This window comes from Pholcus phalangioides, unplaced genomic scaffold (assembly GCF_987345545.1).
Source record: "Pholcus phalangioides strain wild (caught in Gottingen) unplaced genomic scaffold, Ppha-v1.0 ptg000003l_1, whole genome shotgun sequence".
NCBI classification, from domain to species: Eukaryota; Metazoa; Arthropoda; class Arachnida; order Araneae; family Pholcidae; genus Pholcus; species Pholcus phalangioides.
In genome coordinates, this window is record NW_028301596.1 from 31,091,946 (window position 1) to 31,107,122 (window position 15,177).

The window sequence follows — 15,177 nt, forward strand, 5'->3', positions numbered from 1 at the left end:
CTAGGGGGGGGGCCCGAAATTATTATGACCTCTCTGGCCCCGCTACTATTTTCGCACCGGACCCAGCGTATGTTAAGAGCGGAACTGAGTTATAGTTAGACTCAGAAATAACACACGAATAAGGAAAATATACTGAGAATACAAAGAGACACTTAAAAGTTTTGTATTTCCCGTATATTTTCACCTTATTCGTTGGTGATTTTTGAGTATTATCAGGTAAAGTTTATCAACCCTCTTCCATGGTTCTAGTTATCCTGTGATGTTTGTTTCTTTGCAAAAAGCTTACATAAGCTGAGAGGACGACATTAGACTGTTACAGTCTGCGCCGCTTAATGTGATCACATCGGGGGGACTCGGCGTTTCCGATTACAATAACCAAATGATAACAATATCCGAAAAGTACGGTGATCATACTTCCCGTTTGGTTGAACGGGACTTGGTTGAAAAGCAGTCATTTTTCCAATACCCACAGGAAAAAAAGGTAAACAATGTGGGACCCACCTTCCCGAAAGAAAGGATTTGATACATTTACTCTCATGAGGATGTTTTTATTTAAGATATTCTCTCGTAACATCTTAAATCATCAGCGTTACCCTCCCTACCTCCAACCAAGGGGGTAATGACCAACACTTCGGGGACCACTGCACCAAGGTAATAGAGGTAATCTGCCTCAGGGGGTAGAATTTCTATTATCAGCCCTGCGTCCACCCATTTTTGGACAAAAATCTTGTTTGTTCCTCCAAATAAGATGGTGCAGGGCCGAACTAGAGGAGGGCATGGAAAGGCAACTGCCGGGGTGGAAATATTGGGTGGAAACAAAGAAAACCATCATAAAATCGTCGAATTTTAATTTCCAGTTGTGGGGCGGCAAAAATCATCCTAGTTGCGGCCCTGGTAATGAATCACCGGAACTCTAACTCCGCAAGGCAGCGTACGTCGTTCTCAAAATCGGCCTTGGACTGTTTTGTGTGTAAGAAAGAACACTTTTGTGTTTGGGGAATCGGTTCGGACTCTGAAGCGCGTGCATCAGCAATTCCCAAGTGATATTCGGAGAACCGATTTGTTGCTTGGAACACGTATGGGGTGACACTATCGTGTAAAAAACACAACGACTGCCCTCATAAACTTCATGACGTTCAATTTTTGTGGGACGATGAAGACGTTGCAATTTCTTGCAATACATAACTGTGTTGATGGTAATTGAACTTAATTTTCACCTTGGACACCAAAGAATTGCCAAGCTGGCCAGAATGGCTTGGGCTGCTGTTTATCATGGATTCGTCTTAACAAACACGCAATGCAATGTTGATGTAATGAACTAATAACAATGGAGATGTAATTCAAGATTTGAGGGAGAGAGGGAAGCCTCACACAACGATAATGATAGCAGTGCAGATATACAGGGTGAATCCAACCTATTCTGCCAAACGAAAGGGGGGGGGGTGATAAACGAGCCCAAGTGGATCATGAAACACCCTACCAACCCTGTTCTATCCCAAACCGTTTTCAAGTTATGGTGGACAATCGAAAATCCGTGAAGTCTGAAAAAACAGAACTCGTGAAGTTTCTGAAAGACCTACAAGCAAATTAAGCACATATTTGGAAAGAACAGAAAAAATGCTATAAGAGGTGACACCAATTCCATCGAAATATCTGGTTTGATTGGCGAGTTGGATTGGCAAAGTTGAAAATTGAATTGTCGCCAAAATGTTCAATCGCTAATTCTGCATACACCCCTTTTAGCTACAATCGGCCAAATTTGCGATAAAACTTGCCCATTCCACCAGCTTTCGACAGAGCTTACAATAAAGTATATTGGTTTTTCTGGTTCAGGAGAAATTTAATCTTTTATTTGCAGTATATACATCACTGAAATAAACGTTTGTCGAAGTAGATATTTAACGAAAATTCGGAATTGGTGGTTACACATTTTGGTGACAATTTGATTTCGCACAAAAAATCCTATAAGGTGACAATACCCTACAGAATATGCGTATTTAATGGCGAGCTACAAGCGCTGAGAGATCGGTGAAGTAAAAAATCGAATTGCGGCCAAAACCTACTAAAATTACCTCGACTTACGCCGCTTTCAGTGATGTACTGCAAACAAACGACTAAATTTCTCCTGAACTGGATGACCTATTTGGTTTATTCTAGGCTCTTTCAAAAGCTGATGGAATGGACAAGTCTTTTGGCAAATTTGACCGATTGCAACAAAAAGGTTGTTTGCGGAATTGACGATTGAACATTTTGGCGATAACTCGATTTTGAATTTCGCCAATCTTTCAGCACCTGTAGCTCGCCATGAAGTCTAGATGTTTCAATGAAATTGGCGTGGCCTGATAGGATTTTTTCTGCGCTTTCCAAATATGTGCTTAGTTTGCGTTTAGGTCTCTCAGAAACTTTACAAATCTGGATTTTTTCAGACTTAGGGGGGACCCAAAAAAAGTAGCACCTACCTTTTTGTTGGGGATAAGAACACAGGCTAATTTGAGGTTTGAGGGGAAGCACAGAGAATCACTGCGAGGAAATATTTTAAGTTTTTAACCTTCAAAAATAGTTTCAAATTCACATAAAGTGATTGAAACAGCATCCCACTCCCACGAGTGCCTCTTTGGGGGGCATTAGGGTTTTACAAGATAATTAGGTGGGGCATGGCAAAAAAAAAAAGGTTGGGAACCACCCAATTAAATCAATGGTTTTCGTCACTAACGCTGGGGAAGGGGGAGGGCATTGCTATCTATTCGTAAATAGTTCGTAGGAATTGGTATATTTGAATGTGGTTCGCGAAAAAATTTACTATTGTATTATTACGAAGGGGAATTTTTTTTTTGGTGAAAAAAAATCGTTTTTGTCGATAGAGGGCGCTGGAAATCAGCCCGGCAGGATTGATTCGACAGGAACCTTCCTTCAATCCGTTCTGTGTTTGAAACGTTCGTTAATCTTCAGACGGTGATTCTAGGCTGAATTAAAACAGCTTCACATAGTGCTTCATCCACCATGTCAACAACACGAAGGAAAATAGAAATTAATTACCTTTTGGGTGAGAAAATATACTTGGGAAAAAAACAACGTGTGTAGATCCAAAGTAGTCAGTAGCAAAGAAAAGAATTGGAAGATAGTAAAAACACTCCTTATAGCGGGAGTTACTCGCTGTTCTAGACAAAGAGCCGAAATAGAAAAAAATAATTATTTTTTTAAATATATATATCATGAAGAAAACCTTATGTAAGCACCAGTAAAAGCAAAATTCAGAAATGAACTGTTTATCGTACACCCTGAATCGTACCCCTTTATAGGACTTTGATTTGCATGTTTCGAATGATTTGCTTTCGTGAAGCACCCTCTATCGAAAAAAAAGAACTTTTTTTGGCAATAAAAAATTGCCTTCCGTGAGAATAACTTTTTCGCAAACAGCATTCAAATATACCAATTCCTAAATTTTTTTATGAATTTTCAAACTATTTGCAAATTTATGGGACCCCTTCCCCCTCCTGTATATTCAGATGATATGCGAGGCCATAATATTTGTGTTGCAACGAGTCGTTGGAATTTATTCCGATTTTGTTCCTTTTTTTCTTCCAGAGCCCGCCGTTATCCCGGAAAGACAGAGTTTCGAGGCTGGGTCGATCACTGGTGAAACATCTCCAGTTCAACAAGTCGCGGCCGATGGCGGCGCTGGCTTCTCTAACTCACCGCTTCACATCGCACAGCAACAGTCACCACGGGGGCCTCACATTGCTCGACAAATCCACAAGCTTGCCAGCCATAGCATCGCAGAGACTTTCGCGTTCCCGGTCTCACCAGAGGCAAAGCGCCGGAAGTGGTTCCAGCAACTCTAGCGGTCCTGCCAAAGAGAACAAGACCAGCAGCAGCAATAAGCGGGAATCCACTTCCATGCCCGTGCTGAACCACGGTTCGAGATCCCAACACAACATTCACTCGTCCGGTCACATGCGGTGCCCCCTGGCTGGGAGTGACGATTGCTTGGAACATAGCTTGGCTTTCTTTAGTGACCGTCAGGAGAGAAAATCTTCCGCCGTAAGTGCGAGTCAACTCCAGACTCCGAAAGATGGAAATCTGATCGACCTGAGCGCCGACACGCCCAAGAGGTCCTGTTCTCCTTCCGGCAGAAGAAGGTCCCCGTCGCCCAAGTTTCCCGCGAAGTACGATGCTTACGGAAGGAGGTTACCCTTGTCACCTTACGGTGAGGCAAACTAAATATACATTACGAACGTTTTAACAGCTAGCCGTTGTGAAAATCTATTCTAGTGCCACTTCGGGCGGAATCGAACTCACGTCCTCTTGCATGCTGGGTGACTGCGCTAAACCTCTTCCTAAATACGGGTCCACACTGGCGAAGCTAAGTGATTTCAAACTTGTTAGAGCAAGGTTTCTTAACGAAGGGTCTCCAGATCCTTTGGAGTACCTTGGATAGGCAGGGCCGTCTTAAGAGAATCATGTGCCCGAGCCAAGTGATTTTTTTGAGGTCCTACATGGTAAATTCTCAAAAAATTCACCTACTGTATTTCTCGTTTTTCTGAGGCACCTCTTCTCTTGAGGCCCATGCGTTAAGACAGCACTATGGACAGGTCCGTGTGTTAAATCAATTCATTTACCTTTTTAACAAATTGGCTCATATAAGAACTGTCATCTAAATAATAATAAATCTTATCACCCACAATGGGACCAATTTATCTTATTTACCTATAAGAAATGGTAAAGTGATCATTTTTTCATTATTTATCGAATTTACCACAATGACGCTTGGGTATTATGTTAAATACGAAGGCCACAAGAGGCAAAATATCCAACGAGGTTGCCCATAAAACTATGGATGCCAAATATGACTAAAATACAGCACTATAAAAAGGGACCCTTGAAAAGTCTGGACAAAGATCCCATTCCAGGTAGTCCTGATGCAGGATGGGGGGGGGGGGGATGGGCCTTACTTTGAATCAGCATTTCATCTCTCTCGACATTCATTTTTTCTTTATCCCCAACGTAAAGCTGTGTTTCCAGCAGGTACCACGTATCCTCTCGAGTAGGGTACGATACTTATCTTCGAAAAGTTTTCAAAGATAAATATTGTACCAAATGAATTTTTGATACGATAAAAATGAATCACCGAGAACATTTCCTCCAATTTTATTTATTCAGCCATCAGAAGAAAATAAATTTAGAGCAGAAATTGAATGCGAAAAATCGACAAATTACTGTCACACAACGTGCCAAACCTGAACTTGCTCAATTTTAATGTTATTTGTCATTTTTGCTTATTTAAGGTCATTTATTCCTTCCTGGAAGACGCGAAGTAAAATAACTCGGGATGATTTTTATTTTTTTTTGCTTCGAAGAGCAAACAAACCATTAGCATGAAAAATCTATGGATGTTGGGACGCGTCCAAATGGATGTTTGACTATCTCCACCATCAGGACACATACACACCGATTCTTCTTCTAGATCAGAACTGCATCGGGAATATATTGACATGGGGGAATGTGTGACTACTGGTAAAACTACGAAAGATTTTTCCCCACATGTGTTTTCACGACGAAATCTCATAGTTTTTATGACCGAAAAGAAAAATATTATTCATTTTCTTAGAAAATTGTTCGAAACAAAGAAAACAATACACACAAGTGTTGTATTTTTTTTGTGTGCTAATTCCATCTGTGGTCTCGACTTGACTGCAAAATGCTCATGGAAAAAAGTATTAGCAATCGAATTTCAGGAAGCCTCGGAACCGTTATCTGTCTGTCAATAAAAATGTTTGTTTTTCCTCCTTGAATATTGTTCTGGGTAATGTCTGTCACACATAAGTCTTTGAAATGAGTAAGGGTTGTACAAAAATGCAGGACGTCACAGACTTATTCAGAACAGCTATTTACAGGTATTCACAAGCAGCGCATTCACAATACACGCTAAACAGAGAGCCCTGACATACGGCTTCCCAAACGCGTCAAACGTACACAAGAGTTTGTCTTCTCTCTCTCTCAACTATTCAGTTTCGCTTTGGCGGCGCTTTTATAGAGAGAGAGAAGTCGAGAAATTTCTCCACCATTCTCGCGAGATTCAATTCTTTCCTTTTCTTTCTAAAAATTTCTCTTTGCGGTATGACATCGCCAAATCATCGGGGCTATCGCTAAACTCACCAACTTTGTCGCCAATTTGGCGATATTTACAGAGAAATTCGTTAATTACTGGCGAAAAATGATGTAATAAATGATAAATAAGGACTATTCCCATAATTTTCTAACAATATTGTTAAGGTTCGAAAACCATGCGCTCGCAACGCGTTGTTCTTGAGTGATTTGATGAGATTTCTCATCCATGTGCACGTCTGTCACGAAATATTTCATCGAGAGCCAAGCCAGGCGCACTAGATGAACGTCAAACTTTGGAGGACCCGCTGAAGATGGATTCATCAAAAGAGATTGACCAAATCAAGAGACGCATTGCGTCTCTTTGATTTTGTATAGCCAAGACCCCGAGTCATGCGGGGGAGCTGGAAAAAAGAGAGGAAGAAAAAAAAAAGAAGAGAGGAAAGCAAAAGCGCTGCGAATTTTGCAAAATGAAGAAAAGTCAAAGCGAGTGAGCTAATGTATACGCACTTTTAAGACATAATGTGCATCCAATACATAACCTTACGTTGACTACTTCCGCTGACTACTATTTGACTGTACATGCGCCTTGTATGCATTCCTCTGCGGGATTTCTAACGGATCGGTCCATGCAAGAATGTGTGTTATGAGTTGTATGTGTGACCCCCCCTAACGTATTTATGTTGTCAGAGGTGTCCTTTTGTTTTCTTGCTGGTGCTGCCATCCACCTTCCGTATATTGCAGTGAACATAGCAAATGCTTGAATTTTTCACGTTATGTAAGTATCATGTTGTACGTATGCCCTGCTCTATGCGGAGAGACTTTGTCAAATGGAAAACCGGCTCTCATTCGCTACTCGGAGTCGGAAAAACCATAAGAAAAAAACTTCAACCGACCACCAATGTGCCGTCAGCGGGGTTCGAACCTGGATCCTATCGAAGAGAGTCCAGAACGATGTCCACGCGGCCGCATAACAGCACCCTTCCGTTGAATGTAGTAGTCAATTTTATATGAGAAACAAATCCAATTACATCAGTATTACGTATAAACCGCATGGGAGTTACCTCGTACAGATTTGAATACAGTCAACTTCGGTTACAGCGGCAGCGGTTATTACGACACCTCTACAAACGGGTAGAGTAGGAGGAGGAAGTTGCGTGAAATTCTCATAATTTTTTAGTTTTAGTGCAGCGGAATTTTAATCTTTCAGGCGCATTGCGGTTAGAAAAACAATATCCATGAAGCCCGAGGGCCAACAAATCTTACTGATGTATATAGATTCATTCAGTGGTGTCCTAACGGGTGTGTCTAGCGGGGCCCAGGGCACCGAAACAACCCCGAGTGGTGCCGTGGTAAGATGCTCGTCTACCCCTATGAAGGTTACTGTCACGGTCCACGGGTTCGAATCCGGCCTGAGAACTTTTGGAAGAAGCTCTTTACCTACCGAGCCTGGGGCGACCACTGATAGATGGTGACTTCATTTCCCATCCAATTCCACTGGTTGGAAATTGCTGTATCGCGATATATGACCGGAGTTGGTGTGCGGTAAAGTAGGGCACCGAAACAAACAGTGGGAGGAGAGCATGTATCATTATAGGATTTCATTTATTGAGATCAGTTTTTTTCATCAAGTTTATGAATTTTCGTAGTTCCGAAATTATTTTTACATTAAATATGAATCTCCATTAATTCTGAAAATATTTATTTCAAGAATTCTGGAAATGCTTTTGATTAGTTCCGAAAATAATCAAATGTGTTTTATGTGTTTGTTTCATGTTTCTTATGTTTTGTCACGTGTTTCGATGACCGAACATTTGTGACTTGCATTTTCTGATAAATAAGTTTCGTTCGATTTTTCCTGTTGTCTAGAAGCAGTGCTCTGCTATGGGTCCAGGTTGAATAATTTCGAGCGGACGGAGGTCATGCAGTATCCACAAGTTTGGTATCTGGGTCTCGAGGCCAGCAAAATCGAGGGGGAAGTACGGGGTCAGCAGAACAGCGGCTACGATGATGACAATGGCTCCTACATCAAGGTGAGTTGGGAAACAGAATCATCGTCATAATTGGCCAGAAATCTTTTCAGATATTTTGGAGGGGAAAAAGTTCTCTATAGATTTAGTAGTAACTGCAATAATCCACCCCAGAACAGTCGATATTTTAATTTACACTCATTTGCATTGATCATGGTCATCTATGGCAGGGAGTGCACAAACTTTCTAGTCCGCGGCAAGATATGTGGTATTTCTGCTGTTTGCGGGCCACAAATGACCCGTATTTTACTGGCATTCCTGTAATTTTGTTCGTCCCGACATTCCTATGAAATGTCTTGTTTTTCCCGATTTTCAACAAATCTTACTTGCATTTCTATTTCTTACTGAAATTAAGAATTGAGATTATAAATTACATGAGATGATAGTTATCACTCTTATTATCATAATTAATTGTAGTCAGGTAAATATGTTCATTTCGCTTATTTTTTGAGAATGTTTTTCTTTTAGTGAATTACAGTTTTTAATCAATATTGGGAGTGTTGCGGTAGATCTCTCTTTTCCCACCATTGACGATTTTTCAGCAATTATAACGATTGTTGGGAACTCTACTCACCTTTGACAATTTCTTTTGCCTATGATTAGCAACTTTACTTCCCCTTGACATTTTTTGGCCATAATTGACAAGTTTACTTACTTTTGACAATTGTTTTTTTAGATAATTGACGATGGTCCGTATGGATACCGATTTCTCGTATTTTAATGAAGAAAATATGGCCAGCGTTTTGCTACTTTTTTTACCGGAACACCTTTCACGTGCCGCGTGAAAACACTTGACCAGCCCCATTTGGCCCCCATGCCGATGTTTTTGCACTATTGTGATCTATGGTCAATCATCAATTTTCCCAATTTTTTATGAAAAATTGGGAAATTTTTGAAATTTCTCTATAGAGAGAATGCGTTCGTTATGCAGCTTAGTGAATCATGATATGTACAAAGAATCAGCTAAAACAAAATTGAAGGTGTCACGTGATATTGATGATGTTTTTTTTTGTATTTATAGGTCTTACACGACCACATCTCCTACAGGTATGAGATCCTCGAAGTCATCGGAAAAGGTTCCTTCGGGCAAGTCATAAGAGCTCTCGATCACAAAACTGATCAGCAAGTCGCCTTAAAAATCATCAGGAATAAAAAGAGGTGAAGAAGCAAATTTATAATTCCTCTGTGTAATTTCTATTTTTCATCAATACTAAAAATTTCGGTACGAAAACTTTCCAATGGCCAGGCATCGGTTAGTTACATACAGGGTGAAAAAAATGTTTGTAAATAGTTACAAAATTCATAAACACTCAAAGGACTATTATCTTCCCTGGACGGTTATATGCAAATATTCTTCAGGCAGCTTGAGTATCCTTCTTTGAAGGCTTTCACCAATCAGTCTACTGTTTTGTAAAGTAATGAATGTAAGAACATAGTGCATGCTGTTTTCCGATTCTGCAAGTCAGTACCGTTGCTGATTTTTTAAAACCTGAACTTTAGGCGCCGACTCACAGAATCGGGAACTAGCGTGCACTATGTCCATACCCTAATGCAGATTTCCCCCAAGCCTCTTGGATAATTTGGTAACATTGCATGATATTTTTACAGCAGCTTTTACTGCAGAAAACACTATAAACTTGGATCTAGGTGGCGGGGAGGGTCGAACACCAACACCCAACCCTTCCGTCCCGAAAGAAATGCAAAGAAATATTCTTTTTTTTTCTGTCACACCAAGGACACATTTTCAGGACTCATTATCTCTGAAATCTGCAGCTTAAATTGAACAACTAAAAACGCCCATGCCCTTGAGGACTCGAGCCACAGCCGTGACTTTGAGCTGCGACCTTGAGGCGGCCGCTACATTATTTATTAGAGAAAACAGAAGGGGGTTTTAAGACTCGCTTTTCAAATGAATTCTAAGCTTCATCAGCGGGTCGTCACGACCGAGAATTCTCATTTCAACAATCTTCAATCTTTCCTAACCTTCAAATTGTGACGCGTCTCTGTCACACTTTTGTGATTCGCAGCTATTAGTTTACGGTTAAACTAATCTTCATTTAATATTGAAAAATGGGACGATTCATTAAAAAAATTATGGTTTTTTTTTTCAATTTTAAAAAAGTATAGACAAAAAAAAAGAGATAATTTTAATGAATGATGGAGATTCATTAAGGTTTTTCCTATTAAGAGCAATTTGTTTTTCTGTGTCACATGCAGAAACTATTGGAGCGAAAGTTTATGCAAGAGTAAAAAGAAGTCATCGTGAAATATTTAGATCTGACTTTTACAGCAGAAATAGCGGTAATTACAAAAAACAGCAAAAAAAGAAAGAAAGAAAGAAAAATAATAGAAAGAACATTTATCATCGAGATTTTTTGTTTTTTAAAATTTTAATAATACGACCTCAAATTGCATGATGAATAAAACATACACAACCTCGGTAACCATCATTAATTTGAACTCATGTCAAGTGCCAAAATCGACGAGTACCGAACGAAATTGCTTTGAGCGTTCTACCTAGGTTTCAACCAGCTTTGGTACCGAGCGATTTTGTTGCAAAAAATTGTACAGGGTGTCCTATAAATTCGCAAATGATTTAAAAATTCATAAAAATTTAAGGAATTGGTATATTTGAATGCAGTTTCTGCGGAAAAGTTATTCTTACGGAGGAAGTTTTTTTTTCTTGGTAAGGAAAAAATATTAGTTCAAATTTTGTCGATAGAGGGCACTGTTCGAAAACAAACCATGAAATTCTGGACCTGAACATTTTTTTTAATCCCTTCTGTGGCCGAAACGTTCATAAGGCCTTATTCGTGGCAGACAGGGCCGTCATTTCAACTTTTTCCGGGGGGGGGGGGGTAAAGAACATGTACTCAATGCATGCATATATATATTTGTGTATATACAGGGTGTCCATAATTGAAAGACCCTATTTTAAAATAGCCTACAGGCGAAACCAATCATCAGAAAAGTGTGAAATTTTGTAGAAGACTTCATGAAGTGATGGGAATTTGTTTCGGGGGAAAAAAATTAGTTTCACATGTCGCCGCCAGATTGCGTTTCACTTTGAATACCTGTAGTAAACATGTAAATTTATGTGATGTCACGTAGCAGCTGTTATAAAACGTAGAAACATTTGCGGAGATCTTGTTTCTCAATGTGTTTGCTGCTCACAATGACGATAATTTACGAGATCACGCTTTCTTGGTCAAATTGTTTTACCAAAACAGCAATTCCGCGGTAACTGCTCTACGGATATATCGGACTTGGAAGAGGATTCGAAAAGGTCCAATGAATGCTGTATGATAACGAAATTTGAAACCACAGGATTGTTGGCTGTTCGTCCTGGAAGATGAAGTTTCTATAGACCATAGTTTCCCAATCTTTTTTGTCCCATCGTCCCCTTCTTCAGAATTTTTTTTCCTCTCATCGCCCCCCAACGCAATCTAACCCAGAGGATCCTATGTTATACCCGTAGCTTCTACCGCTCCCCTGGAACTTTCCATCGCCCCCAAGGGGGCGTTAACGCCTACGTTGGAAATCACTGCTATAGACGCAGTACAGGAAATTGCGCTTCAGGTGGAAGAGGACAGAGCTTCAAATACTCGTGATAGCACTAGTGTTAAGCGTGTAGCACAGGCGTTGGATAGGCCACGTTCAACTGTCCATAAGATTGCGGCGGCTCACCAAAGACTGTGGCCAACGGTCGCCAAGTGCGGGGACTGCGCGAGAGAATTTTTTGTGACTAGACAGACCTGAAGATAACGCTGATTCAACATGTTATGTTCTCGATGATACAATAAAAGTGGACAGTAACAGTGGTGACCTAGACCGAAGCAACCTTCTGATGACATAAAGATGACGAATCTACTCAGCCGAAGCCCAATGTGTGCAGCACCGCCGATGCCATTAAGATCAGGGTAGGACCTTTTTGTGATCGCTCTATTTTGTTTGGTCAGGATAACAAATGTTCTTATTTTTATTTTCGCAATTATATAACTAGATTCGCATAAAAGTCTGTATCCAAAAATGCCTAACGATAACTCTCCTAACCCTTCGCCACCTGACCCATCACCAGAAAACTTACAAATTTGTCGCGTTGCCTTGAAACTCCCGCCCATATGGCGGCAAAATATAAAGTTATGGTTCATTCAAGTGGAAAGTTGTTTTTCAATATCCGCCATAACTAACGACGCTACCAAATACAATAACGTGATTGCGGTTATAGATCCAGAAACGCTCGCTTCCGTTTCAGATATTTTATTGAACCCACCCGAAACAAACAAGTATGAGACTCTTAAACAACGGATAATCGAAGAATTCTCTGATTCTAACACTTGTCAAGTACGCAAGTTGTTGTCCGAACTACAGTTGGGGGACAAAAAACCTTCACACCTATTAAGGGAAATGAGAGATTTAGCCGGCAAATCTGTAAGCGACGATTTTCTAAAAACTCTATGGTTCCAACGTTCAGAAACACAGGCCATCCTATCAGTTAGCTCAGAGAGCTTAGAGACATTAGCGACAATGGCCGACAAAATAATAGAAGTTAGTAAAGACACATACAACAACAGCATCTATGCCATGGGGAGAGCGGAACGCACAGGGACCCCGCAGCTACATGTCAACAACGTTGAACCCGATAATCCCTCCCCTCTGACAGAAATGAGTGCCATGAGAGCGGAGATAGCTTCTCTTAGAAAAAAACTCGACCGCTTGTCTAGAGAGAGAGAAACAAACTATACGAGACGGAGGTTCAGATCTCCTTATCGTCGTTTCACTCCCTCATCACAAACAACCGGCTATTGCTATTACCATGCTAGATTCGGCAACAACGCCTTCAGATGTCAACAACCGTGCTCTTTTCAAACCAAGGAACAGGGAAACTAAACACGGCCGTCGACTATAATATATCGGCGACGTCAACACCGATGGCCGTGAAAACTTGTCGCCTTTATGTATTTGATAAAAGATCCCATTTGAGATTTTTAATTGATTCAGGATCTGACGTCTCTTGCATTCCACTCACAAAACATTACACAAAAATAGTTCCTGATTCATTTGAATTGTTTGCTGCCAATAACTCTAAGATACACACTTACGGCACCAAAGTTCTCAATGTTGACTTTGGATTAAGACGTTGTTTTGAGTGGAAGTTTCTCATTACAAGCGTACCAATACCGATCATAGGCGCGGATTTTCTTCTCAACTTTGGACTTTTAATTGATCTCAAACACCGCAGATTAATGGACAGTGTCACGAAACTTTCGCAAATTGGAAAAATTGAATATAACTCTGAAAACTATTCCATTAAGGTAATATCCGAAACTTCGGAATATCACAAAATCTTGGCAGAATTTCCTGAACTGACAAAAGTGTCGCACAAAGTGAAGCCTGTTCAGCATAACACTGTACATTACATCGAAACCACCGGCCCGCCTATACATAGCAAACCCAGGCGATTAAATCCCAAGCTCTATGATGCTGTTAAGGAGGAATTCCAATTTATGATGAATCAAGGAATATGTAGGCCTTCTAAATCGCCCTGGTCATCACCATTACATGTCGTATCAAAAAGTTCAGGCAGTATTCGTCCAGTGGGTGACTACCGCAAACTCAATGCCTGCACGGTCCCAGATAGGTACCCCATTCCTCACATTCAGGACTTTTCAAATGCATTACACGGTAAAAGTTGTTTTTCAAAACTTGACATTGTGCGCGCGTATTTTCACATTCCTGTTCATTCCGACCACATTCCGAAAACAGCTGTTTGCACACCTTTCGGCTTATTTGAATTTCCTTACCTGAATTTTGGCTTGTGTAATGCTGCCCAATCTTTCCAACGATTTATGAATGAGATTCTTGGTGATCTGAAATTTTGTTATGTCTATTTAGATGACATTTTGATTTTCAGTGACAGTGAAATTGAACATAAGGTTCACTTACGCACTGTTTTGCAACGGCTCAATAACTATGGCCTCACAATTAATGTTTCCAAATGTGTCTTCGGTGTTGCGGAGATATCATTCTTAGGCCACTCCATTTCCAAACAAGGCACCAAACCCTTGCCAGAAAAAGTTGAGCCGATTCTCAATTATCCAAGACCAAGAACAATTAAAGAACTACGACGTTTCCTTGGACTACTCAATTTTTTTCGTAGATTTTTACCACACGCAGCACATACACAAACTACACTGAATAATTATTTAAAAGGGTCAAAAAAAAACGACAACAGAGAAATTGCTTGGACTGACATAGCAAATAAGGAATTTCAAAATTCCAAAACACTATTGTCCAACGCAACCCTTTTAGCACATCCGAAACCCGATGCCAAACTCGTACTTCAGGTAGATGCATCCGATTTTGCCATTGGCGGCGCACTGTTTCAGGTGGTTGACAACGAGCTTCAGCCTCTTGCATTTTTTTCAAGGAAATTATCTCCCGCGGAATGCAACTACAGCGCGTACGACCGTGAATTGCTGGCTGCATATGCTTCTATAAAGCAGTTTCGGCATATGTTAGAAGCTAGAGACTTTTCTTTACTCACGGACCATAGACCACTAACATATGCCTTCAAGCAAAAATTAGACAAGGCTTCCCCTCGTCAATGCAGGCAATTAGATTTTATTGCCCAATTCACTACTGACATACACTATATAAAAGGTAGCGAAAACATACCCGCAGATGCACTTTCCCGCATAACATCAATTTCAATGCCCAATCCTATTGACTATAACGAAATTTCAAAAGCACAAGAACGCGACCAAACTTTAACTGATCTTTTACAAAATCCACGAGGATTACAGCTCAAAAAAGTGACTTTGCCAGACTCAAATACTTCACTATTTTGTGATCTCTCCACTGGCACAGCTAGACCATACATACCAGAACAGTTTCGTAAGCAGGTTTTCGAGACCATTCATAATATTTCCCATCCAGGAATTAAAGCTACAACTAAATTGATTCGGACTCGCTTCATTTGGTCTTCATTAAATAAAGATTGTAATAACTGGTCCAGACAATGTATACCTTGTCAAAAGTC

At 40.4% G+C, this 15,177-nt stretch overlaps 1 protein-coding gene across 3 annotated transcripts in view; it reads left to right on the forward strand.

Annotated features, from left to right (window-relative positions):
* Positions 1–15,177, forward strand: part of LOC149088400 (dual specificity tyrosine-phosphorylation-regulated kinase 4-like) — an 86,283-nt gene that overhangs the window by 36,122 nt on the left and 34,984 nt on the right. Inside the window, exons 2-4 of one of the 3 annotated variants that reach the window (XM_089247488.1) lie at positions 3,586–4,207; positions 7,975–8,138; positions 9,157–9,293. In XM_089247488.1, the coding sequence (XP_089103614.1) occupies positions 3,586–4,207; positions 7,975–8,138; positions 9,157–9,293 (923 nt within the window). The remainder of the gene's footprint in view (positions 1–3,585; positions 4,208–7,974; positions 8,139–9,156; positions 9,294–15,177) is intronic. The other 2 variants (XM_089247489.1, XM_089247490.1) reach the window with 2 other exon arrangements.